This window comes from Brassica rapa, chromosome A02 (assembly GCF_000309985.2).
Source record: "Brassica rapa cultivar Chiifu-401-42 chromosome A02, CAAS_Brap_v3.01, whole genome shotgun sequence".
Taxonomy (NCBI): domain Eukaryota; kingdom Viridiplantae; phylum Streptophyta; class Magnoliopsida; order Brassicales; family Brassicaceae; genus Brassica; species Brassica rapa.
In genome coordinates this window covers 4,888,639-4,913,885 of record NC_024796.2, presented here as the reverse complement: position 1 = coordinate 4,913,885, position 25,247 = coordinate 4,888,639, and the positions used below count along the sequence as shown (strand labels likewise).

At 35.5% G+C, this 25,247-nt stretch overlaps 3 protein-coding genes across 3 annotated transcripts; 1 reads left to right on the top strand and 2 right to left on the bottom strand.

Moving 5' to 3' along the window:
- The first annotated feature begins 3,770 nt into the window (after positions 1-3,770).
- LOC103851488 (homeobox-leucine zipper protein REVOLUTA) lies at positions 3,771-9,825 on the top strand. Its single transcript, XM_009128340.3, has 17 exons — positions 3,771-5,873; positions 5,947-6,109; positions 6,202-6,275; positions 6,346-6,436; positions 6,506-6,601; positions 6,855-6,968; positions 7,058-7,297; positions 7,376-7,450; positions 7,519-7,625; positions 7,692-7,866; positions 7,942-8,130; positions 8,211-8,291; positions 8,528-8,662; positions 8,741-9,081; positions 9,158-9,266; positions 9,338-9,487; positions 9,549-9,825. Exons 1-17 carry the CDS (start codon positions 5,635-5,637, stop codon positions 9,708-9,710), a joined length of 2,541 nt encoding a protein of 846 aa, XP_009126588.1. The 5' UTR covers positions 3,771-5,634; the 3' UTR covers positions 9,711-9,825.
- On the bottom strand, positions 9,680-17,438 carry LOC103851489. Its single transcript, XM_033284955.1, has 3 exons — positions 13,024-17,438; positions 11,497-12,167; positions 9,680-10,911 (listed from the first exon to the last, which is right to left on the bottom strand). Exons 1-3 carry the CDS (start codon positions 14,100-14,102, stop codon positions 9,890-9,892), a joined length of 2,772 nt encoding a protein of 923 aa, XP_033140846.1. The 5' UTR covers positions 14,103-17,438; the 3' UTR covers positions 9,680-9,889.
- Positions 17,439-19,334: 1,896 nt separating this feature from the next.
- LOC103851487 (E3 ubiquitin-protein ligase WAV3) lies at positions 19,335-23,900 on the bottom strand. Its single transcript, XM_009128339.3, has 2 exons — positions 23,085-23,900; positions 19,335-21,487 (listed from the first exon to the last, which is right to left on the bottom strand). The coding sequence occupies exons 1-2, from the start codon at positions 23,283-23,285 to the stop codon at positions 19,601-19,603; spliced, it is 2,088 nt and encodes a 695-aa protein (XP_009126587.1). The 5' UTR covers positions 23,286-23,900; the 3' UTR covers positions 19,335-19,600.
- Between the last annotated feature and the right edge of the window lie 1,347 nt (positions 23,901-25,247).

Below are 25,247 nucleotides of genomic sequence, written 5' to 3'. Positions count from 1 at the left end.
AGTAATATTCCTCTATATTTTCTTCTAAAATAAAAAAAAACTTTATTATAGAGTCATACATTAGAGCAAGTCCACCTCTATAATAGTAATTTCTATTTTAAAGAAAATTATAGAGGTGTACATTAGAGATGCTTTAAGAAAAGAGGGTTTGCGACATACGTGATGTGGTATACATGTTTACGATAAATGATTTACACTTTTACATTTGATTGGTTGGCATTAGGCTTAATTTTAAAACTTTCAGTGTTTGATGAAAAAAAACTCAGGTTTTCTATTTAAACTGTTTGAATTGTAGAATTTCAATCATTTTGACATAATAATCATATAAAGAAGTTATTGTTTTCATTTTACTCTCTACATTAGGTGGCTGAGTTATTTGCCTTAAGAATAATAATGTATATTTGTACGTACGGTTCGATTTTGTATATCAACATTCTCACAGTATTAAAATGGCTTAAAATGGTTGGTAGCAATGACGTTCTGCATGATACTGATACATGAGTATATGTCATTTCGTAAGTATACAATGTAATCATATAGCACCATTTATAAAAAGAATGACATGTTATATGCGTAAATTAATGGGTGTGATAAATACAGTACAAGAACAAAGAGTTAAGAAAAAAGAGAAACAGTGCGGCGATGTGTGAGAGAGTGGCCTACCGGACCGCGCCATAAAAGAGACGCAGATTGTCACAATCTGGAACTAAGGAACCATTATTATTCTCTATTTCTCCTTCTTTCAATATTTTCTGCAAATTAGTTTCATTATTTTTAAAAAATAATATATATACATAAACTCAAAACCCGGGAACAGTTACAATCGGAAAAGTTTTTGGACAAAGCTCGGCAACAAACAAATAAATAACCAAACTTCTAAAATGTAATTAGGTGAACAATCTAAGTTTTGAGTTTAGTTTATCTTATTTATGTTCAAAACTATCTGACCAAAACTCAATCGAATTTATTTATTCTTTATTTTTGGTCAAACAAGTCGAATTTTTTTTTGGGATCTATTATTAGATTTTATAAACTAAAAATAACTTATAAGATTCAGTTAAAAAACAATAACTTATAAGATAATCTTTTAAAATCAACTTTAATGTTTTAGACTGGACAATTGCACAACTTTCACGATTGTGTATTGTCGTTTCCTGTTTAAGGAAAAACATTAATGAAACAAAATACTTCATCCGTTTTTTAATAAGTGTCACAATGATATTTTTCACACAAATTACTAAAGTTGCTGAAATATATGTAAGTTGTTATTAATTACACATTTCTAACCAATAGTATTTGAGATTAATAAAATTGTTTATAAAATCAATGCAGTTTGCAGTTAATTTTCAGTTGAAAGTAAAAATAATTTGCATTGAAATTGTAAAGTAAACTTTTTGTGTAACAAGAAAAAATATTAAAATAACACTTATCATGAAACAGAGAGAGTATAATCCAAGAAAAATGACAACATCTTTTTTAATACTCCATATGTTCCTAAATGTAGGATGATTTACAGAATTTTGATGTTTTAATATATAAGATGTTTTCATTTTCCTAGGTAACTTCTATTTTATTAAAAACTGTGTACCAATCATATTTTAATAGTCTATTGTGGTTGATTGAACACCTTTAATTTATAATTTTAATAATATTTTCTAGACAAAAAGTAATTTTCTTAATATGTGTGTTTCTATCTAAACAACATCATTAATAAATAACGTTTTGGTTACGGATTTAAACTTTTCAACATCCATGACACATAGATTGACATGTAAAATTAATAGCGAAAAATCACAGAGAAAAGTGAATAAAATTTGAAAGCAAAAGAAAGTAACTTTTTTTTTATAACTCTGTAAGAAAGTAACTTTTATATTTGGAACAAAGAGAAAGTAAAAACGTTTTTAGAGGAAGTAATTACACTAACAGATGAGATAAAAAGGGAGTGCCACTGTGTGATTATGATATGTAAAATGTCAAAGAGGTTTAGTCGTATCACTGTATTTGACTGATCATTCTGATTCCTTTTCAGTTTATAAATTGTAAATTTTAAATTAAAATATTAGCATCTTTAATCAGTTTGTAGATGATGGTTTGATAATTAACACTAGAGTAATACTATCTGGTTAGCTGCTTAGCTCCTCTAGCCTCAGCCCTCGCTCTACAATATTCTCATTAAACTTTTACTAATTATACCAATCATACCGAACTATGGCATCCTTGAAGTGAAGAAGGTCAATTTAGTACGTAAAACTAAATGAAGATAAGACATCCTAACAAATGATACACATCTTACCACAAAGGGATAGTGAGAGAATGTGTTTTGATTGTTTGATGTGTCAAAATGATTATGTCAGAGACTGAGGGCGATCATAGGCTTTTTGGTTTGTTTTTCTTTCTTAAAATAACGTCGATTTTACAATTTGAATTTTCCTTATTTACATTAATAATGAACAGTACATAGTAGTTTAACATATCAATCACGCCTTATGCACACATGTAAAATATCATTATAGGGATCCTGATCGTTTCATTTGGAATTTTCCAGAATAATTTGCTTTGACAACTGAAAAAGAGAAGATAAATTTTTTCCATTGTCGGAAAAGAAAGCTAATTCTTATATTTTTTGTATTATGAACATACAGTGATATGAAAATAAAGTGATATGGATATGCCATACAGAACAACACTACGTATCTTGAATATTATGTACTCTATCTCAATGTAATCCATGAATGAATCTGTCTTTCAGGACCTGGATAACGTTCTCATCCATCTTCTTATTGACTGTCGTTTAAGTTTTAACTTGTCTCACTGTTTAGCTTGTTACTAGTCTAGCTTTTCTGCTTGCAATTTCATTTTGTTGCCGCTTTCCGTCTTTGTGTAGCATTCCGCTATTAATCTCTATTAATTTCTCTGCAATTGTTATCAAATTTTGAAAATTTGGTAAAATGTTAGCATTTTTTTTTTTTGGCAAATCCGATAGTTGTTGAAGGTATTCCGATCATGGGAATTTGGATCTCGCATAACTTTAGGCAGTTTGATTCTTTTTGATTCGTTCTTACTTTATCCGAATTTGAGTTCTGATATACTTTTTTTTAGGAACTTCTACATACAAAAGTTTTACATTCACATACTAGATCTGTACAACGATATACAATGATTTCACATTCACCTGCTAGACTTGTACAATATACAATAATTTCACATTCACCTACTAGACTTAGACATATATAAATATATTTTATTAGAGATATTGTACATTATCATTTCATCATACAAAATAAAATTAAAATTAAACTCAGTTGTGAACGCATTTGAATTAGATTAAGGGTCTGGTTTAAATGCAGCGATTGCGGTTGCGAGTGCATGAGTTTGCGGATGTGGGTGGTTGCGGTTTCAAGCGTTACTAAGCGTCTTGTATGACTAATACAACGTTTGAAAATTGTTGCGTTTGCGGAATATTTGTGACTGGTTGATTATAAGATATTGCAACGGTTTAATAATAAATTACCCGTATTAACATATTATAACATTGTAAAAAATATAAAAAACATACTATTGTAATAAAATATAATAATTATCAATATAATATGATTAATAAAAAACAATTTTTATTTAGAAAAATTTTAAATTAGTTGAAAGTTATAATTTTAATAAAATTTGTTTTGAAGATTTATATTTAAAAAAAAATAAAAAATATTTAATTTCGTTTTATATATGTGTATATCTTTATATATGTGTATATAAATGTTTAAAAATTCTAATAAATAGTTGGTTTAATTTTTTATAAAACAAAGTATGATCTTGTTTGTGAATTTTAATTAATATATAAAATATATACATATTTTCATTTATAATATTTTCATTTTAAAATATTTTTTTAAAATAAGTTTATATTTATTTTTCTACCCGCAATCGTTCGCAACCACAAACGCTAGCTGAAACCAGTTTTTGATTTTAAAAGGTTTAGAACGGTTTAGAGCGGTTTAGAGCGGTTTGTATAATTGTTTCGAAACGCTGTCAACTGCTACCAACTGCAAAAGCTGCGGATCGTAGCAGAAAAACCAGTCCGGTCCTAAATCGAGACTTCTCTCTTTTGTTTTTTTTTGCCATCGTCTTCACAGCTGACGATGATGATGTGAAAGACCTCGATTTAACTTTTTCTTTTGGTGGTATGGCTGGTCGTTTTGGTTATATGTTAATTCGAAACTCTCTTTCCTTCTTTGACCGTGTGTGGTGAGGAGACTGATGGAGCTACGACGGAAGATGCTTTTGGAAACAAAATAAATTATTAGAGCATGTGTTTTTTAATTTTTTTCTAAGCATCTTTTAGAGGACGACAGGTGGAGAAAGTTTTTTCTAGGATTTGTTTTTCTTGTTAAAGTGGTGAAATCCGCGTCTTGTAACTCCATTGAAGTCGATGGAAGGCATGCATGGTGAGTCAAGATTGGCTTTTGAAGGTCGTCTGCCCCCGACAAATTTCACTGCTCTGGCGAAATTCACGTAGGACTTCTATGGTTTGCGTTTTCTAACGCTTCGTGTGGTTACCGCGAGAGTGGTTACGATTAGCTGGAGAGACTGAGATACACATTGTTGAATGCAGCCCGCAAACTCCGAAGAAAGCGACGGTAAAAGTTATGGAACGCCTGAAACGTTAGAGCTAACTTTTTGCTTGGTTTTGGTTTAATGTGGTTTTAATAGAGTTTATTTTTTGGAATTTTTTATTGTAATTATTAACCATCTACCAAGCGGATATTTAATATAAAATATTTGAATTAAAAAATGATATGAAAAATAAAATAAAAGAACACAGAAAGTCCTAAATTTCATTTCTTATAAACAATGTGGACAAACATTGTAAATGCCTCATACCAAAAAAACATTGTAAATGCCATATAAATACTAAACAGATTAAATAAGAAAGACAAAAAAAAGAACAACTCTTTTTTTTTGCTTATGAACAGCTTGTCGGTTTGCGTGCAAATCCTCTCTCTCTCTCTCTCTCTCTTTTATTCTTACCTCTGTTCTAATTTCAGCGAGCGGACACACATCACTTGCTCTCTCTCTTTCTTTTAGTCTTTACTTTTTTCTCGCATAACCACTCTCTTTTCTTTCCATTAAATTCTCTTCAGAATCTTGAATAAAACTTTTAAGCTTCTTCAACTGGTACCAAGTTATGCTCTGTGTTTCTTCTATACATCACTCTCCACAACGTTTATCTGTCCCGAAGAATTCTGATAATGCTCCAACCAGTCAGTCTCTCTCTCTTCTCTGAGAGAATTCTCCCTTTCCCGTGAAAAGTTTACTCTTTTCCCACAGAAAACTTCAAACTCTGTAATTGGTTGGTCTTATTCTGTCTCCCTCCAAGAATCTTCGGATCCTCTGAATCTTTATCTCTGTTTCTTCAAACTCTCAAGTCTCCACATGTCGTTTATCTTCCGCTACAAGCCACGCCCATAGAATCTTCTTTTGTCTGAAAAAATACAAAAAAACAAAAGGATTAGAGTTTACGTTTCTCTTAAGAAACAGACGGACTTTCCTAAGAAAAAAATAAATAAATTAAAAAAAGAGTAAAGAAGAAAGAAGAAGAAGCAAGTTTTTAAACACTTTGGAGTTTTGTGGGGTCATAATAAAATGGAGATGATGGAGGTGGCTAATCACGGAGAAAGAAGCACCTCTGACAGCATGAACAGACATTTAGACAGTAACGGTAAGTACGTTAGGTACACGTCTGAGCAAGTAGAGGCCCTCGAGCGTGTCTACTCCGAGTGTCCTAAACCAAGCTCCCTCCGGCGTCAGCAGCTGATCCGTGAATGTTCCATTTTGGCCAACATCGAGCCTAAGCAGATCAAGGTCTGGTTTCAAAACCGGAGGTATACACTCTTCCACAGATTCTATGCTCTAATCTTGGGAAATTTTGGTTATAACTGTTTTGTGTGGTTTTAGGTGTAGAGATAAGCAGAGGAAAGAGGCGTCGAGGCTACAGAGCGTGAACAGGAAGCTTTCGGCGATGAATAAACTGTTGATGGAGGAGAATGATAGACTCCAGAAGCAAGTTTCTCAGCTTGTTTGTGAAAATGGATATATGAAACAGCAGCTAACTACTGTTGTATGTTAACTTCTTTTTGTTTGAAAATTTCTTCTTAAAAGAATGGACCGTGACGTGTTAAGTTATTTGACTTGTGTGTTGTGATTTTTCAGGTGAACGATGTAAGCTGTGACTCTGTGGTCACAACTCCTCAGCATTCTCTTAGAGACGCTAATAGTCATGCTGGGTAAAGTTTGTTTTATTTGAATTGGTTGTGACTTCTCTTGGGGCTTAATCACTTGTTTTTTTGTTTGTAGATTGATCTCGATAGCAGAGGAGACATTGGCAGAGTTCCTATCCAAGGCTACAGGAACTGCTGTTGATTGGGTTCAGATGCCCGGGATGAAGGTTATACTCCTCTCCTCTGATTACTTATGTGTTGGTTATATTGTAAATAATGTTTTGTTGTGCGTTTAGCCTGGTCCGGATTCGGTTGGAATCTTTGCTATTTCGCAAAGATGCAGTGGAGTGGCAGCTCGAGCCTGTGGTCTTGTCAGTTTAGAACCATTGAAGGTAAGAATGGGCCACTGCTATATAGACTATGTTCTAGAAATCGTTAGGCGGTAATTAAGTGCTTTATAGTTGATTATTGATTAGGCGGGCACCTATACAAAAAATTTTGAATGCACACTGATTTCTTTATAAAGTCATTCAAGAAAATCGTTTGTTTAGGTCTGATTTGCCGCCAGGACCGATTTTTAGAATACTTAGTTACAGACTATGTTGCATTTTCAACTGGTTGTTTGTTTTGGTTTTACTCTTGCAGATTGCAGAGATCCTCAAAGACCGGCCATCATGGTACCGTGAATGTAGGAGCCTTGAAGTATACACTATGTTCCCAGCAGGTAATGGCGGCACCATTGAGCTTGTGTATATGCAGGTGAATCTTTATTCTCTTAATGGTTTAGTTTTCTATCTCTTAACAATTGAAGATGCATATAATAAATTTGAGAAATGACTTTTGGTCAGACTTATGCACCAACGACTCTGGCTCCTGCCCGCGATTTCTGGACCCTGAGATACACAACTAGCCTCGACAATGGCAGTTATGTGGTATGTGAGAGGTCACTTTCTGGTTCTGGAGCTGGTCCTAGCCCTGCTTCAGCTTCTCAGTTCGTGAGAGCAGAAATGCTTTCTAGTGGGTATTTAATAAGACCTTGTGATGGTGGAGGTTCAATTATTCACATTGTTGATCACCTTAATCTTGAGGTAATTAATCATATTCTTTACTTCCTTAAATTTGGAAAAAATAAAAAAGATTATAATTCTTGTTTTCTTGCATTGTAGGCTTGGAGTGTTCCTGATGTGCTTAGACCCCTTTATGAGTCATCCAAAGTCGTTGCACAAAAGATGACCATCTCCGTGAGTGTATACATATATTATAAAACAATCTTGAGATATGATGCATATCTAATGGTTTCATGTTTTAGGCATTGAGGTATATTAGACAATTAGCGCAGGAGTCTAATGGTGAACTAGTGTATGGATTAGGAAAGCAGCCTGCTGTTCTTAGAACCTTTAGCCAAAGATTAAGCAGGTAATAATCTAATTCCTCTTTGTTCTCTATTTGCTATTCTTGATTTTTCTTCTTGATTTTCTTAAGGGGTTTTAATGATGCGGTTAATGGGTTTGGTGATGACGGGTGGTCTACAATGCATTGTGATGGAGCCGAAGACATCATCCTTGCTATTAACTCTACTAAGCATTTGAGTAATATTTCTAGCTCTCTTTCGTTTCTTGGAGGTGTGCTTTGTGCCAAGGCTACAATGCTTCTCCAAGTAAGTTAGTTTCTGTCTAATTTTAGTACTTTGTGTCTCCTTTCATTGGTTTGTAATGTGTGTTCTTTTTTGTAGAATGTTCCTCCTGCGGTTTTGATCCAGTTTCTAAGAGAGCATCGGTCCGAGTGGGCTGATTTTCATGTTGATGCATATTCTGCTGCGACGCTTAAAGCAGGTGCCTTTGCTTATCCGGGAGTGAGGCCTACAAGGTTCACAGGGAGCCAAATCATTATGCCTCTAGGGCATACTATAGAACACGAAGAAGTAAGGCTTTCAAAGTTGTGAGAAAAAAACATTTTATCTTTGTGTTCTCTAGTTAATGTATTTGGTGGTGTTGTGTTCAGATGCTTGAAGTTGTTAGATTAGAAGGTCATTCTCTTGCACAAGAAGATGCGTTTATGTCCCGGGATGTTCATCTTCTTCAGGTATGTCTTTTGGTTCTTGAAGTTTCTCCCAGTTTCATAGTTAAAAGTCAATATTTGAAGGGATTATTGAGTAGGCGAGCGCCTAGACCGATTTTTTTGAATGCATGTTACCGATTTAAAAAAAGTTCTTTCAAGAAAAGTTGTTTTTATTAGGTTCGGATGGCTGCTTTCGCTTAGGCGCTGTCTAGACCGATTTTTAGAACACTGGTTAAAATGACCTTAATGATGTATGGCAGATATGTACTGGGATTGATGAGAATGCAGTTGGAGCTTGTTCAGAACTAATCTTTGCTCCTATTAATGAGATATTTCCTGATGATGCTCCACTTGTTCCTTCTGGCTTCCGAGTCATACCAATTGATGCCAAAACCGTACTTGTCTTTGCTTCATCACTGATCACATAGCTTGTGTCTCAAGTCTTAACATTGTTTTTTCTTTTACTTATACAGGGAGATGCGCAGGACCTAATAACGTCTAACCACCGGACATTAGACTTAACTTCTAGCCTTGAAGTTGGTCCATCACCAGAGACTGCTTCTGGAAACTCTTCATCTAGCTGCTCAAGCTCGAGATGTATCCTCACTATCGCGTTTCAGTTCCCTTTTGAACCCAACTTGCAAGAAAATGTGGCTGGTATGGCTTGTCAGTATGTGAGGAGCGTGATCTCATCGGTTCAACGTGTTGCAATGGCCATCTCACCGTCTGGGATAAGCCCGGGTCTGGGCTCTAAGTTGTCACCGGGGTCTCCTGAAGCTGTAACTCTTTCCCAGTGGATCTCCCAAAGCTACACGTGGGTTTTGTTTACTTTATTACAAACCTCGAGCTAACTAATGATGATGTCTTACGTCTAATGTTTGTTGTTGCAGTCACCACTTTGGTTCGGAGTTAGTGACGATTGACTCACTTGAAAGCAATGACTCGGTGTTGAAACTTATATGGAATCACCAAGATGCTATCTTGTGTTGCACGTTAAAGGTGAGAGTGTCCATCGGAGTGTTAACTCATTTAACCGCCTCGGTTTAATATAGTCTTGGTTATGTTTGCAGCCTCAACCAGTGTTTATGTTCGCGAACCAAGCTGGTTTAGACATGCTAGAGACAACGCTTGTAGCCTTACAAGACATTACACTCGAGAAAATCTTTGATGAATCTGGTCGAAAGGCTCTCTGCTCCGACTTCGCCAAGCTCATGCAACAGGTAACAAAACAAACCGGTCATAAGATAATGTCTGCGACACTCATTTGTCTTGTCTCTACAGGGATTTGCGTGCTTGCCTTCAGGAATCTGTTTGTCTACAATGGGGAGACATGTCACTTATGAACAAGCTGTTGCTTGGAAAGTGTTTGCATTTGAAAACGACAACAACAATAATAATCTACACTGTCTTGCTTTCTCTTTTGTAAACTGGTCGTTTGTGTAGTAATCTCATCTCTTGTGAGTGTATTAGAAAAGGCTAATCAAATTTACATTTAGACAACTCTTTTCTTTTGGTTGTTTGTGTGTATGTTTTGATCAAATTTTCATTGTGTTATACATATTTTTAAACCTTAAATCATGTAGTAAAAAAACAAAGAATCATCCGTTAAAACGGAACTATCTTCAGAACTTCATGCACCTAGCTGGTAAACCTGTTTGATGATTAACAGCAACAATCTCAGAGACATTGTTGCAACGAAGAACGTCTTGACCAAGCTTAGCTCCTGCAGCTTTAAGACCTTTAAGAGAAACCGGGACGTTAAAGAGGTTAAGTGATGGAAGCTTCGATGCCGGAGGGAGTTTCAGGTTCGGCAAGAAGTTTCTAAAATCATCCATAAGCAAAGGAACTTCGAAATCAGTTTTGTCGTGTTTCACCACATTGTCTTTGGCTGCAATGTGAGCTCCTGGCTCCATGTGGTTGGTCGAGAAGCTTTGTTGGTTAGGGAAGTTAGGGTAGAGACTAACGTAACCTCTAAGGTACATCATGTCGATCAAGAACTTCTTCCAAGAAGCTTGCCAACCGTTGGTTCTTGATTTAGGTATCTGAACCGGGTTTTCTTTAGCGTTTTCGGTGAATCTCATGTTCATGTAGACGTAGAACTCTCTCCACTGCTTTGGGAAGAACACAGCTCCCCAGCTGCAAGGTAACTGGTGGAGGTAAGGTGTGTGTGGATGGATCTGTTTGAAGAACTCTGTTGGGTTCCATTTAGGTCTCTCTTTAACTACCTCTACGATCTTTGGTGTGTAAAGAGAGATGGAGGAGAGCTCCGGGAAAGATACTTGAGGGTCGTAGTGGTAAGCGAGGAGAGCGTATTTGATCCAAAGGTAGTAGTAAGGAGAGACTTCGATGTCGTCTTCAAGTAAGAGACCAAAGTCATCATCAGAGGCTGGATACCAACTCTCGCTCACTGCTCGGATTAAGCCTCCTTGGATGATTCTTCTTCTTAATGTTTTGGGACCATGAGGCCAGTCGAATGTGGTCACTACTTTTATTGTCTCTTCATCCACTTTGCTATCCATGTTGAAGCTGAGAGGTATCTCGTCGCCTAGGTAGTACGCATTGCTTAAAGACTTTAGAAGTCTTAATAATGATTGAGCTCGGTTTTGTGTGATGATGTTCACTGAGACTCTCATCTTATTCCAATCTGCAACCATGTCAATCTCAGGTTAGCCAAATTACAAGATATGGGATCTCCACAGATCCGTTAAAGACAGATCAAAATTATAAATAAAATCTGCTACAATGGATCGTCTAAAATACAGAAGCAAATGTGATACAATACAAATATGCTATAGTTAATTGGATTTTGACGGAAAACTCTTTTTTTGTGGTTATTACGGAAAACAAAATTTTATGGAATTTTTTTTTTTTTTTACCGTTTTGTGGAAATTTTGTTATGTGATTTTGGCGGAGAAAATCATTTTGGAAAAAACTTTAATTTCTGATTTTGGTGAAAAACTTAGTTTGATGACCGACAAGAAAATTTAATTTTGTGGTTTTAGTGAAGAAAAATTATATGTGGATTTGAGAGGAATCTTGTTTTACGGTTTTGGCGAAAAACTTTTGTGGTTTTAGCGAAAAAAACAAGATTCTGTGTGAAGTCAATACTTTTAAACTCTTATTTTCCTCAAATTTGATTTAAGTCAATACCTTATTTTAGATTATTGGACAGACCTTGTCCCCTAATGCCCAACACCAAAAGCAAAACCAAGAGGGTAAAGATTCTTACTTGGCAATGCTGTTGATCTTAAATCAGCCATCCACAGAACCTTGGAGATAGAAGCTCTCGGGAGAAGAACCAATGCAGTACCATTAACGTTTGTTTCAGTAGCCATTTTCAAAGCTTTCTTCACATTAGGATCAGCATCAGCTACAGTGATCACCACGCTAGGGTTATGGATCTTGATAAGCCCTTTCATGCTCGAATACACAGCTTGCAACACAGGTACCTCTGAGTTCGACACACCCAAGATAGCTCCAACTTCCAAATCAAAAATCTTGAACCTCCTCTCACTGCAAACCACCTTAGGCCAGTTCAAAGCCGAGGCAGCATCCTCGCACGGACAGAACTTCCCACCGGACACCACGATGTAAGCCTTTTTACCAACAGTTGTTCTGAACTTTTCAAGCAATGGGCCAAGTGCTTTGACCTCATCGATCGAATGCGCGTAAAAGAGAGCGTCGATCTTTTGCGGATACATTGCAGCCCATTGAGTTATGTAACCCGTTGAAAGCGCTTTCCACCATTGGTTGTCTCTCACTTCTACGATGTTTTTGAATATCACTGTGGTCTCGGACACATAAGCGAGCCTATGTTCACTATCTCCCCATGTCTCCTTGTCATTTTGATCCACAGGAAGAACAAAAGAAGCTGCGTTTCTGTACTTCTGAAGCTGATAGCTACAAAACACACAAAAACAAACCCTAACCATTACTTGAGAAACAAGTTTCCTTTTAAAACTTTTATCAGAAACAATACACGTGAATAGCTCTCGCTAAGAACATCATCCCATGGCCAATAGTCAAGGTCTGCGGATTTGAACCAAACCAGGAAATTAAAATTTCGGTTTAGTTTAGAGTTCGATTCAGTTCGACAATTTCATTTTTTTTTTCAGTTATTGCTTTGGTTACTTTTTTTTAAGAGAAAAATTTAAACCAAACCATACTAGTTTTAACAAATTTCGAACCCCGAATTAACCTCTTACTAAAGAGAAATTTTCTAGGATAGCCATTTTTAAATTTTTGTTACAAAAATAGCACTCAATGAAAAGAATGACAAAAATAAGTTTTATTTAAAAGTAAAAATGTTAACTAATCTATACTTAAGTGCTTAGAGTTAAGGGGGTGGAGTTTTGGGGATAAGGTTTCAAATTTTAAAAAATAAAAAATTAAAATTAAAATCTTCAAAATAGTCTATTGGTCATTTTTTTCTTAATAACTATTTTTGTGACAAAAACTTAAAAAATGGTATTTGAGAGAATTGCTCTTAACTAAATTAATCAAGAGTTCAACCTAAAGAAACTGTATTAACCAAAATTTTAAACCGTATTAAACAAGTTATTAATCAATTTAAATAAAAAATATAACCAAAAACTTGAGTTAAATTCGGCAATGTTTTCACAAACAGAACTAATCAAATACCAAACCGAATTCGTTTTCGGTTTAACTCGCCACAATTTTAGATGAACCGAACTAATTGAAAACCACCCAAACCGAACTACCAAACGAACCGAACCGGCATGCCTGCAAAACTAACCTCAGGTGAAGATCTTCGCCAGTAGCGAATGTGAATGGCTTTTCGATGAACAACGCTTTAACAAGCTCAGCCGATAAGAACCACGAGCTCGACAAAAAATCAACCTGTAGGATCCGATCTAGAGTGATGTCATACGCCGGATCAGGCAAGTAAAGCCCCGCCTCCTTCGATCGGAACTTCCTATAGCTCGGAAACGTGAAATCCTTCTGCCGGAACGGAAGAATCCTCCCGATGCTTCCCAGGACCGAGTTCTCGTACTTCTCCGTCCCCGCGACGTGCGCGAGCATCTGAAGCATCTTCTTCCCGGGGATCATATCGTCGTCGAGGATGTAGACCAGATCGGCTTCCGTTTGCAGCGCGATCTGGAACCTTCCGTAGTATTTGAAGTCGTAGTTGGAGCTGATGAAGCTGATCCGAGAGTCGTTGTAGCTTCCGGCGATTCGCCGGAGAGAAGCTTCGTTGGGGCTCCCGAAGGCAAGGACCCAGACATGGTGAAACGGCAGCGTTTGGTGGAGGAGGGAATCGAGCTGCGCGCAAAGCGTTTTTCTTTTGAAGTGGTTTAGTATCACTGTTACTTTGGGCTTGTTAGGCCCGTTTAAGGCCCATTTAGACTTCATCTTCATCAGCTCGTCTAGACTCTCGGAACCAAGGTTCTTCTTCTGGAACGACAAAACGTCGTCGTATAGCTCCCTTTTCATCTTGATCATCTTCTCGTCGTTTGATTTCTTCTGCGAGAAATCTATCTTCTCGTACTCGCAGACCTCCGCCGGAGATAACGTCGCCGGAATGTTAGAGTCTTGGAAATGGCTGACGACGTGAGGGGTGACAATGTAGCTACGCATGTTATGGGCCCATTTAGTGGCCCAAGTGAAGTCCGGTTTGGTCCGTAAGTCAATGGAAGGACTCATGTAGTAAAGAAGCACGGTGGCGTAGACGGCAAATGCGAACTGAAGAAACGTAAGCGCCGTCACGAAGTTGAGTTTCCGGCCAGGCTTTGGTTTACCGGCGGAGTATTCTCCGAAAATGCTCTCTATATAATCCCCGCCGCTTCTCACCGCCGGTGGCCGGATGAAACCCATTTTCTCAGAATCCGAAACCTTATTATTATGAAGAAAACAAGAGAGACATATAAGAACGTAGAGGCTGGTGTGTTTTTAACTTTCTCTGTGAGCTTTTTATAGCAATGTATATATAGTATGAACAAGAAACAAACACAATATGTATAAAGTGAGATTTGTGGGTGAAGAAGCATTAGATAAGGAGGAGATCACATGGGACAAACGTTTACTACATAAGGAGGGATATCACATGGGACAAACGTGGATTTTGAATAAAGTGTTAATAAAAAAATTAACGGTTTTATTTTATTGGTTGAATGTATTAAAAACAATTAGCGATACCGTTAGATTTTGCAACGTATTCATCAATTGTTATATTTTATTTTAGAAAATAGTGTTTTGAAAGGAATAATTGGGAGGGGAAAGCCGGGTTCATTGGCGTATAAAAGGGATACATTTGCATTTAACACTTCCATATGCTATGTACTAGGTGTGAAAACAAAATAAAATTTAATGCATTCTATTTATTGGTACTATACTTCAAAGATTTGTGCAGCTTAATCGAGAAGGAGATAGTAAAGTATATTACCTTTGTGTACATGATCGATCTTATTGTGGGAATCAAACCTTTTCTTCTTCAACAATCGATCCACAAGATATCTTATATTATATTACAGATTCTCCTTGAATAATACAAACCTGAAGTGAAAAGAGAACAAGAATCGAAAGAAAGAAAGAAAGATTTGAGTCGAGAACGAGTTATTGAAAGTTTTAGAGTATTATAACATTTTATACAAAATGTTCCGGACAAGCGACGGTTTGACTTTTCATGTAGATACGTAGTTGAACTTGGCAGCAATTTCGTACCTTTTGCTTATATTATAGTCTCTCTGTTATCTTAATATTCTACTTTTAATGGACTTTAGCCAAACATAATTTTACCAGAAAAGCTCCATTTTCAACCTATACATATATGTTTGACCAAAAAATTATACATATATATTAAATAGTAAGAAGAAACAAGACTTTTTATGCATAGTAGTATATATCTTTTCTCCTGGATAAATAATATCATGGTAATTAACGTTATGATTAGTATAGCTATTTGTTACTTAGATTACGAGTTTTGTGGTTAGTGACGCATGTGTGACTTTAATTAAGAATATAACTATCCCAATAACTAAATCCAAAATACACTACGGTGAACATGATTGCTACCTTTTTTTGACGTCGATAGCTTCTTCTGATTCATTTAATGTACAATAATATACACATATGACATATATACGCGATATGTTCGTGACAAATTAGTTATAAAGTTATAATCTATTTTTTGGTGCAAGTAGAAGTTCCCAGTAGTGTTCCTCACATTGATCAACATTCACATCAGATTTTCTAGCTTATACCATGTACATAATATTCATCTCAGATACATTTCATTATGCAATACATGTGATTTCATTTTCTTAAGCTGCTATTGATACGTAGCATAAACAATTTCGAGGACATTTAGTTACTCATGTGAATTCGCTGTCAGATATGAATCAAGAAAGACAATGCGTTTTCAAGATGTGACTATGATCTTATATATCAACGATCAAGAAGACCAAACTGTTTTAACCAAAAAGAGAGAGATAAAACAGCCATATTACAAGTTGTTTCAAAAAAAAAAACAGCCATATTACAAGCACTTAGTTGAACGATATGCTTATTTATATATACGTTTGTGTGGAAAGGGTAAATATTAGGCCCCTAGTGAATCAAGTTTGGAGACTAGCTAGCAAAAAGGTAAAATTCTAACTAAAGCTGAATCATGATGGTCGATCTCTGCGGATATAGAAAATTTTGTAATTATATTTTTTTTCTTAAGGAGTTGTAGTTTGACTTATTGGAAACCAACCATTTTTGACGACCAAGCAGCTTCGTTGTTCTATTGTACCTAATATATGTGGACCGACACATAGTGATGAAGACACTAATTGTATAGTGTAATTAACTTCACCAAACTTAGCATTTAGGCCGCTAGTAAAACAAGTTTGGAGTTGATGGCCGGTCTCTCCGGTTATAGAAAATTTTATAATTATATACAGTTTTGCTAAGGAGTTCTAATTTGACTTATCAGAAACCAACCCTGTTTTTGAGACCAAGCAGCTTCCTTGTTCCATTATACCTAATATATATGGACCGACACATAGTCACGAAGACACAAATTGTATAGTGCAATTACTTATTACAACTTAACCAAACTTTTGGATTTTGGTTCATTTTTCGTGAATCTAATAAGTAATAATTTGTTTGTTTTGAATGATTTCGTTTCATGTGTTTGAAATTTTAATTACTAGGAAAGTGTTTTATTGAATTAAACAAATACGACGTTCGCATAGGCTGTTTATGAGCTCAGGCTCAGCAAACATGCAACGATCAAGAATGTCCTGTTTTAAGGTTTCATGCAGCCGAGCCTGAAAATAGATCCAAACAAGATACTGGAATATACAAATTAGAGAAGTGATATACATCATTATGCTCTTTTTTGGTGATGCAACTTGTATTTAACATATTATTACAAAACACAATAAATGCAAAAATACTAAAATGTCAATTTGAAACGTACATAAACTCGTGTGACTAAACTCTTTTCTCAAAATTAAAAACTCTTGTGTGCTGCTTAGGATGTCGCCATCTAAATACAGTCAAATCTAAGACTAACGATCCAATAATTGATTGATCTAAGATATGACTATAAATATCAAACTGTAAGCTAAATATTAAACTCATGATCATTGATCAAACCAATTTTATTTCGCATTTTGTCTAGAATTTTCATGTGTAAGATTACATCAAATTAGGCTAGTTTCCATATATTTGTTGATTTTTCTAAGCCTAATATGTTTGTCACTGGACATATATGGTCGTGTCATCTAATGAACATATATTAATATAATCAAACTATTACGACCAACACCCTTTAAAAAAGAGAGGATATATTATAATGAGGGTTATCTCCAACATGATCACAATCAAAATTTATGAGTATATAGTCTCTCCAGCCCAATTTTGTGTTGTTCCTACTCGATGTTAAATTATATTCGGAGGATAAGAACATTAGTATGGAAGAGAATATCCTTATATATATTGCTAATGTGTGCATGATTAAGGGGACTACTGGTTTTTCCGCTACCAACCGCAATCCACCCGCAAACGCAGCTTTTGCGGTTGGTAGCGGTTGTCGGCGGTTTGCAACAATCACTCAAATCGTTCTAAACCGCTTCAAACTGCTCCGAATCTCATAAATTCAAAAGCTTGCTCCAGCTAGCGTTTGAGGTTGCGGACGGTTGCGGGAGGATAAATTTTTTTTTTTTTTAAAATAATATATATAAAAATAAAAAAATTTAATAAAAAAATTTAAAATTGAAATTATGAAAATATTAAAATATATCTATTATATTTTAATTAAATTATAAAATTTTATAATAAAAACAATTTCAATAAATTTTAAAAAAACTTAAATTATAACTTTTTAAATATAAATTTTATATTTATTATAATTTTATGATTTTTGATATTTTTATAATTATATTAAATGTAAATATTATTAATTTATTATTTGACTGTTACCGTATTTGGTAGTTAGCCAATCATAAGTCATCTACAAACGCACCAATTTTTAACCGCAGTACCAGTCTTACAAATCTCTTAAAACCGCAACCGCCCACATCCACAAACTCCCACAACCGCAACCGTAACCGCTGCGTTTGAACCAGTCAGACCATAGTCAGAAATCATTCCATGAAACGCTAACAATATATATCGTCCTATGATTTAATATGTTTTATAGGTATACAAAAAGAAATAATGAAAGAAAAACTAGAATAAAATTCACAAAAAATTACAATGTGACAAAAATAATGAGGAATCACTATCTACCGATATATGCAGAAAATTTGAAATGTTCTTCATATGTGAATACTATCTTTATCCTTTTCTTATAAATATTAATAACTGCTCAAACAAAAATACTCATTTGTATATGTGGTACATTAACTGATCTATTTTCTATCAATTTTATTTATTTATTAAAGATATATTATTAAAAATATGTTAAAATATAAAAATATAATCTTAATAAAATAAAATATAATAATATAAATATTTAGACCACTTAGTCCGTTTTTGTTTTATTTGATTCGCTTGATCCGCTTTATTTCACTATATAACAAATTAACAACCATCCTCTAACAGAGCGGACTTTGGTGGATGTAAAAGTTATAAAATTCAACTGACACACAATTCTTTAATTGATTTAACCAGCAAATGCTATTAATAACTATTTGACTTTATAAATATAAGTACTTTGACTTTATTGTGAGAATTTTGGAGTTAGATCTTGAGATCCAATAACAAAGGCTTCAAGCACGTGAGCAAGTTGTCTGTCGACTGTCTTCGGTTTTTAAATTCCAAGCCATCTTTTATGATATGCACTGAAAACAATATAGATAGTACTGATCAGGCCTGGTAGTGACATATCACATTAGTGCAAATAACTGTATAGTCGTTGGCGTTGCAACTTGCATCATGCCCCTCCTTTAGCGTTGTTTGCGCGTATATGAATGTCGACTAACGACTTGATGTGTATGTCCAAATCAAACTACGCGACAAATCATCCATAGTTGTCCCATTAATATGGATTCATTTTATCAATGGGCTAACAAGCCCGATGGATGTTCAAGTAAAATATGCAGGCCTATTTCGGCTTGGATTTGTAGCATACCAGAAACTTATGTTAATAGATTTATAATAGTTTTTTTTTTTGTTCAAAAAAAAAGAGGGTTTATAATAGGTTTATCATCAACATTTCTCTATAAACACATGACTATCTATTTTCTTCAAAAATCTGCTAAATAACTTATCTATTATTTCACCTGATATTTTCCCAGCCATTAAGCATATAAAATGGCAGTTGTGCACGATATGTTTTTTGTTTTGGTTTTTTCCCATAATTTTAATTTATTATCTTAGCTAATAGCTACTACAAATTTTACCATCAATTATCTGTTAAAATCCATTAGTCTGTCAAATTTTGTTATCAAGAACACCCAAATGGAATACTAGAAAATTCAGCTATACTAAGTTTTTTTTTTTTTATAATGGGAATACTTTTGGAGTTTTATGTATTTAATTTTTAGAATATTTATGGGAGAACATTTTCTCCACAATCACAAGATTCACAACCACACGCTCTCCAAACACATTAAGGAAACAAATTAACAAAATTATAATTATTTTATAATTAGGAAACCAATAATAAAGCCACTCTTGCTAAAAAAAGGCCATTATATATACCTAAGCCACATTTGTCCCATTTTCTTGTTCTTTGTTTCAACCCCCACAAGAAAGCTAATCATTCAACTTATACCCCCAAAATTGAGAAATTAAACATAAACTACCCCTCCCAATTGCAAAATAAAAATCATACTAAGCAAAAAAAAAACCACAATGTTCAAACCCCTTCCCACAAGCAATCACCTAGCTCTTGGCCTCGCTGGAAAAGTAAGAGCCTGCCGAAGTTTCCTCCTAGCCGGTGGATTCGGATTCGAACTCGAGTTCGCCTTAGAACTAGCCAAAGGGGAACCAAAGTTCATGGTCTGAGAAAGATTCACCATATCCACCATCGACCGCGTCTGGTAACTCATTGTCGTGGTATCACTCATGTCACCTCTCGCCGTGGCTCTCTGCCACGAGTGCGAGCTCAGACCAGCGAGCACGTAAGCCCTACCCGAAGTCTCGTACACTTGTCTGCTCGCCATTCTCTCCTGCGTCTCCTTCAGCTCAGCACACAAAGACACACACAACGGATCTCCTGCTTTCCCCGACACAGACTCCGACAAAACCCCACGACAAGTCTCAAGAACCGAAACAGCTTCAGTTAAATCACCTCTCTCAGCTAAAACCCTAGCTTCAGAGATTGCTTCCGCCGCACGTAACCTTATTCTCTGTCTATCAACTTCAACCGAGACAACAGCACTCCCTTCCGACATCACAACCGGTCTGAGAATCTTCACTTCACTAGCATCACTCAAATCAACAGTCTCTTTCGTCACCGGATCTCTATAAACACATCTAACCTTAAGCAACGACATAGGATCCGAAACGACGCCGTTGACAACAGGAACATCAAGATTCACCAAGAAGTTCCTCTCTTCCTCAGCGTAGAGATCACCAACTCCTATAGTCCCCGTACTCGAATCAAACCGGTAGCTTCCAGCTTTAACCGAACCAATCCTCAACACAGGATGAACACACTCAATCTCAACCCTCAGCTCTTGCACCACCACGCTGAGAAGTCCACCAATGCACTGCGCAAATGCGTCTTGTATAACAGTCTCAGACTCTATAAAAGAAAACGTCCCTCCAGAGTTCTCAGCAATGGAATGCATCAAAGAAGCGTCATGGTCAGCGCCAAACCCAAACGCGTGAACCGGGATCCGGTTTACTTCCTTAGGAAGAAGCGTTTTGTAATCAGCCCCTTTACCGTTGGGACTAGTACTCATGGTGTATGTATCTTGACCGTCTGATAAGAGAACAATGCTAGACACCGAGTTCTTGAATCTACGGTCGATCAGAACCTTGGCGCCTTTCTTCAACCCTTCGGCTATGTTAGTCCCTCCGTTAGAGACTAAAGAGTTAACCGCCTGCAGGGCCTCTTGCTTACCGGTCTCGTTCATTAGACGGAGAGGGAAGCTGCGGCGCGATGTTGAGGAGAAGGAGATAACCGAGAGACGGTCGAACGGGCCGAGGTTCTGTATCACGAACCCCATCGCTCGTTTCAGCAAAGCTAGCTTTGTTCCCGCCATGCTTCCGCTCACGTCAAGAACCGTCACTAGATCAACGGGCGCGCGTGAGGAGGACTTTGCAGCGGAAGGAGCTTTTAGGTTGATGAGTACAGCGAAGTCTTTAAACGAAACCGATCTCAACACTTCTGAGACTTCTGTATACGTTTTAACTTCTAACTTCCCTGTAACACCAGTCTCGGTTTCAGCAGTACGGTTTTGTATCTTTTGATGTTCCAGAGCCTCGTCGTCGTTGAAAACAGCTGGCTCGGTGTTGAAGATCGATGATACGGGTCTTGGACGTGGAGAAGGTTGGTTTTGAGCAGACCTGCGCGGTGGTAGTGTCATCCAAGCATCATCTCTTGGTCTAATTATGGGTTTTACAGGGGACTTGGACTTAGCGTTAGGGCTCTGAAGAGGGACCTCGTTCCATTTGGCGCGGCAGACAGGACATATCTGGTTGCCGTGTTTGACGTTGGTGGTGATGCAGTGGAAATGAAACGAGTGTGAGCACTCCGCTGTGAAGATGGCGTGGCCTTGTCCAGCTTTCATCGCCGTTAAACATATTGCACACGTTTTCTGCAGATATATGGATAAAGATTCTTAGTTAAAGTGATACAGAGTGAGAAGGGTCATTGTTGTAATTACAAAGAATCTAATGAAACACTGACATGAGTGAGTCATGTCATAGTCTTTCTGACACATTTGTTTCTGTTACTATGAGGCTCTATTATTGTTGAATGATGCATAAAAAGAAGAGCAAAATGGAATCTTTCCATTTACCATAATCTAAGAAAAAGGTCAAAGAGACTTGTGTTTGAGTTTAACCATTATAGGTTTAGTAGTTTGACCGTTTAATAAGATTGGACCAAGAAAAAAAATGGTTTCTTTGTTAGAATATGGAATCTAAGAGGTCAAACAATTAAAAGAACAATAGACAAAAGAGAGGAAAAGACAAGGGACACAGCTTTATAAAGTTAAGGAACAGTATTAACCAAATCAGTAATTAAAAGCTTTTTAGGCAAATTCAACCCATAAAGATCAAAGTTGAAATAACAATAATGCAAAAGCAAAGTTAAAAGAAAATGTGAACTTCAAACCAGATGCTTATGTCTCTAGTTATCTAATTTAAAGGTTAAAATTTACAGTTTAGTTTATAGTAAGGATAATATCAGAGTAATAGCAGTAGATTTAGAGCACTAAGAAGGGTATCTTTCAACAATAATTGAAAAGTTGAATGCAAAAAAAAAAAGATTGGTCCTTAGAAGTGCACTTGACTATTCACCAAAAACTTTATACCCCATAGTGGCTCCATTTGGGAGAGTTGATAATTACATCACAGCAAATTGCTCATTTTTATCAATAAATAATGGAGAAAGACAGAACAAGAGGCACTATAAACCAGGGACAAAGACAGAACCCAATCTTACTATCTTAGAGCAGTTACGTATTGTCAAAATCTTGATGAGTATATAGTGGTTCGAATTATAAGATAAAGTTGGTTTGAAGGAGAGACCTTCACCCATCCTAGTCTTCACTAATCAGTCTACATTTTCATCTACTGATCCTCATTAGCCCCAAGGCATTATTATTATTTGACATTAAAAAAAAAAGATTTTTCTTTCACCAATAGTTTTCAAAAAGGTCAATACTTTGAAAGTTTATGAATCTCTAACACAAGATCTATTGGCAGAAAAAGTTGATGGTGAGAGAAGTTGAAAACCCACATCTAATTATATGAAACATTCTCCATTTTAAGCTTCTTTTCATAATTTTATTCCCTTGAAAAAAAAATAAACGAGTTTTTGTTTAGTCAAAAAGATCACTTGTGTGTGAAGATCCAAACACTTTTTAGAAAAAAAGAAGTAGTTGAAGATTAAACAAATTAATAAAGTTAAAAAATAGATAAAAATAACAATTAAAAGGTAAATTAAATTAATTTGGTGGTTCCAAGAAAGATTAGCCCTTGGATTCGCTGCCTCCCCGTCGATCCAACGGTGACCCGAAACGAAATTTCACAACTTTTTTTTTGCTAAAACAATTTCGAAATTAGCAAACAAATTTGACCGGAAAAATTCAACCTTTAGAGATGAAATGGAATCAAACGCATAGATTATCAACACACGAGATTTAAAAAAAACGAAACTTTGAATCTTTAAGGGTATAAAAAACAAACCTTTGATGAGGATTTGCTAAAGGACCGAGGCAATCGTAGACCAGAGGAGGAAGGAACCGGCGTCGTGGGCCTTGGAACCGTTACCGGAGAAAGCGAAACGGCGTCGTTTGATCTTCTTGACTCTTCTTCGAGCGTTTTGGGAACGTAGAGGCACAGATTTACACCTAAAGCTATCTTTGCTTTTCGCCATTTGCTTCCCATTTCTTCTTCAGACAGGAACAAAACACAAAGAACAAAACTTGGGGGCTTGTCTGATGTCCGGATGGAGAAGATATCTTCACCTCTTAGCTTCTGTAGACATTTTTTTTTGGTTAAGAGAAGATGGGTACAAATAATAATGAATGAGTTTGCAAATTGCAAAGCTTTCTTTGTCTGCGGGGAGGGAGAGAGAGAGAGAGGGTGAGGAAGTTTTTGACCTTTTTTAGATGAATGATGGGTGAAGGGTACTTTGGTCAATATCTTTCATCATGAGAACTTTGGGATTATACCAAAGTTAAATTTGACCTTTGATTTTTATGTTTTTTTAGTATTCTTTTTAGAGATCGGCGACTTTTACTTTTGTTTTCTCAAATTAAAAATTGTTGTTGCTAAACAAGCTAGTAGTAGTACATTTCAATTTGGTTTTGATTTTGATTTTGATTTTGATTACATCCACTAGCTTTGTTGTAATCATTTCAGTATGGGACATTGTTTTGGTAAATAGTTGACATCATATCTTAGAATTACGGCATCATATTTTGATAATTTATTAGCGTTTCCAAAGTTTAATTGATGATGTTTGGCAACATACTATAAGGAAATATCATCATCTTTGGCTTTTAGTTATATGACTCGCTCAAAAACATTTTTCAAAATAACAAGGCTAAGATATGAATTTTCAGTTAGACGATCTTTTCTTCAATATTTTCTTCCTAAGAAAAAGAGTTCCAACACAATTTCATTCCATGAATGCTTTGTTCTCACAAGAAAATGACTTTGTATTATAGTTAGCGCTCATTAAATGTTATATGTCCAAAAAAGAAGAAAACAAAAATAGATTGAAACTTGTAAGATTTAAGCCGTTGGAGTTGCTGGAAATTTATCAATGCATGCATGCCTTATAGGCTTATACATATTTTAAAAAATTGATTTAAAGAAATTCATGTTGACTTGGCTAGGTTTTACTTATTTATTTACTTCTTATGTTTATTAAAACTATCTACTTAAAAAAAATTAGCTACTTATTTAGTTTGTTTCAACTTTCAAGCAATTTCAGAAGTTGATATTTTCAAAATATAAGTCATACATTCCATAATTACGGCCTTCACTTGCAAAATTTTCTAAATTACAGTTCAGTAGTAATGCCTAAACAGTTGATTGTCACGATTCATGATCGTATCATCATCAAGTGTATTTTATGATTAAGAATTACACATTGTTTTGGATTTTCTCTTCGTCTCACAAGTAATAACTCTTCTCAATGGAATTTAATATACAGTCATAGAATGTTGGTTCACCAACTTCTAACCACTGCTATAGAGGAAAAAAAAATATTACATAAATTTATGTAAAACCAAAATTTCAAATCCAAAGATAAACTAGATAGTTTATGTAAAATAGAAAATTTGGAAGGTATCTCTTATTATATTATAAATTATCGCGTTCTAATTTAAATGATTCATGTATGATATAACTCTTTTCTATCAATGTACCCAAAATACATTTTGAACACAGGAAGGATTCTACTTAGTGACATTAGTTGGTATTTTATGAAAGTTAACTAATAATGTAAATCGTCCAAAAAACTAATAATGTAATAAGTTCTTGTGTTTGTCAAAGTCATTCTCCTAATACACGGCTAAACTACTTAGATGCTATCGGTGTGACTGTGTGAGGTATGTAATAGGCGCGGGGGTGTGTCGTGTGTGCATAGATTTATGGGAGCGTAGTCTCTTTATACTATAGAGGAAACTGATAAGGAAGTGCATTAAGTATGGTTGAAAAGAGAGGAGAAATGAGTTGAGGATAGGAGAAAAGGAGGGGACAAATATAAAGCAAAAACCTTCACAGCCATTAATTAGAACCCATTCAGTAGGTGGAGAATATTGAATTTGTAGTGTCTATTACAGGGTGTCAACCATCATAATTTTTTTTTTTTACAGAAACACACAAATCTCATGGCGA

Bases quoted from the DNA above. Each gene is read 5' to 3' on its own strand.
- LOC103851488 (XM_009128340.3), top strand. From the start codon at position 5,635: ATGGAGATGATGGAGGTGGCTAATCACGGAGAAAGAAGCACCTCTGAC. The intron at 7,867-7,941 runs GTAAGTTAGTTT...TCTTTTTTGTAG, and splicing joins AGGCTACAATGCTTCTCCAA to AATGTTCCTCCTGCGGTTTT. The intron at 9,082-9,157 runs GTGGGTTTTGTT...TTGTTGTTGCAG, and splicing joins TGGATCTCCCAAAGCTACAC to TCACCACTTTGGTTCGGAGT.
- LOC103851489 (XM_033284955.1), bottom strand. From the start codon at position 14,102: ATGGGTTTCATCCGGCCACCGGCGGTGAGAAGCGGCGGGGATTATATA. The intron at 12,168-13,023 runs GTTAGTTTTGCA...TGTGTTTTGTAG, and splicing joins GGCGAAGATCTTCACCTGAG to CTATCAGCTTCAGAAGTACA. The intron at 10,912-11,496 runs GTAAGAATCTTT...ACATGGTTGCAG, and splicing joins AAGATCAACAGCATTGCCAA to ATTGGAATAAGATGAGAGTC.
- LOC103851487 (XM_009128339.3), bottom strand. From the start codon at position 23,285: ATGGGAAGCAAATGGCGAAAAGCAAAGATAGCTTTAGGTGTAAATCTG. The intron at 21,488-23,084 runs GTTTGTTTTTTA...ATATATCTGCAG, and splicing joins TTAGCAAATCCTCATCAAAG to AAAACGTGTGCAATATGTTT.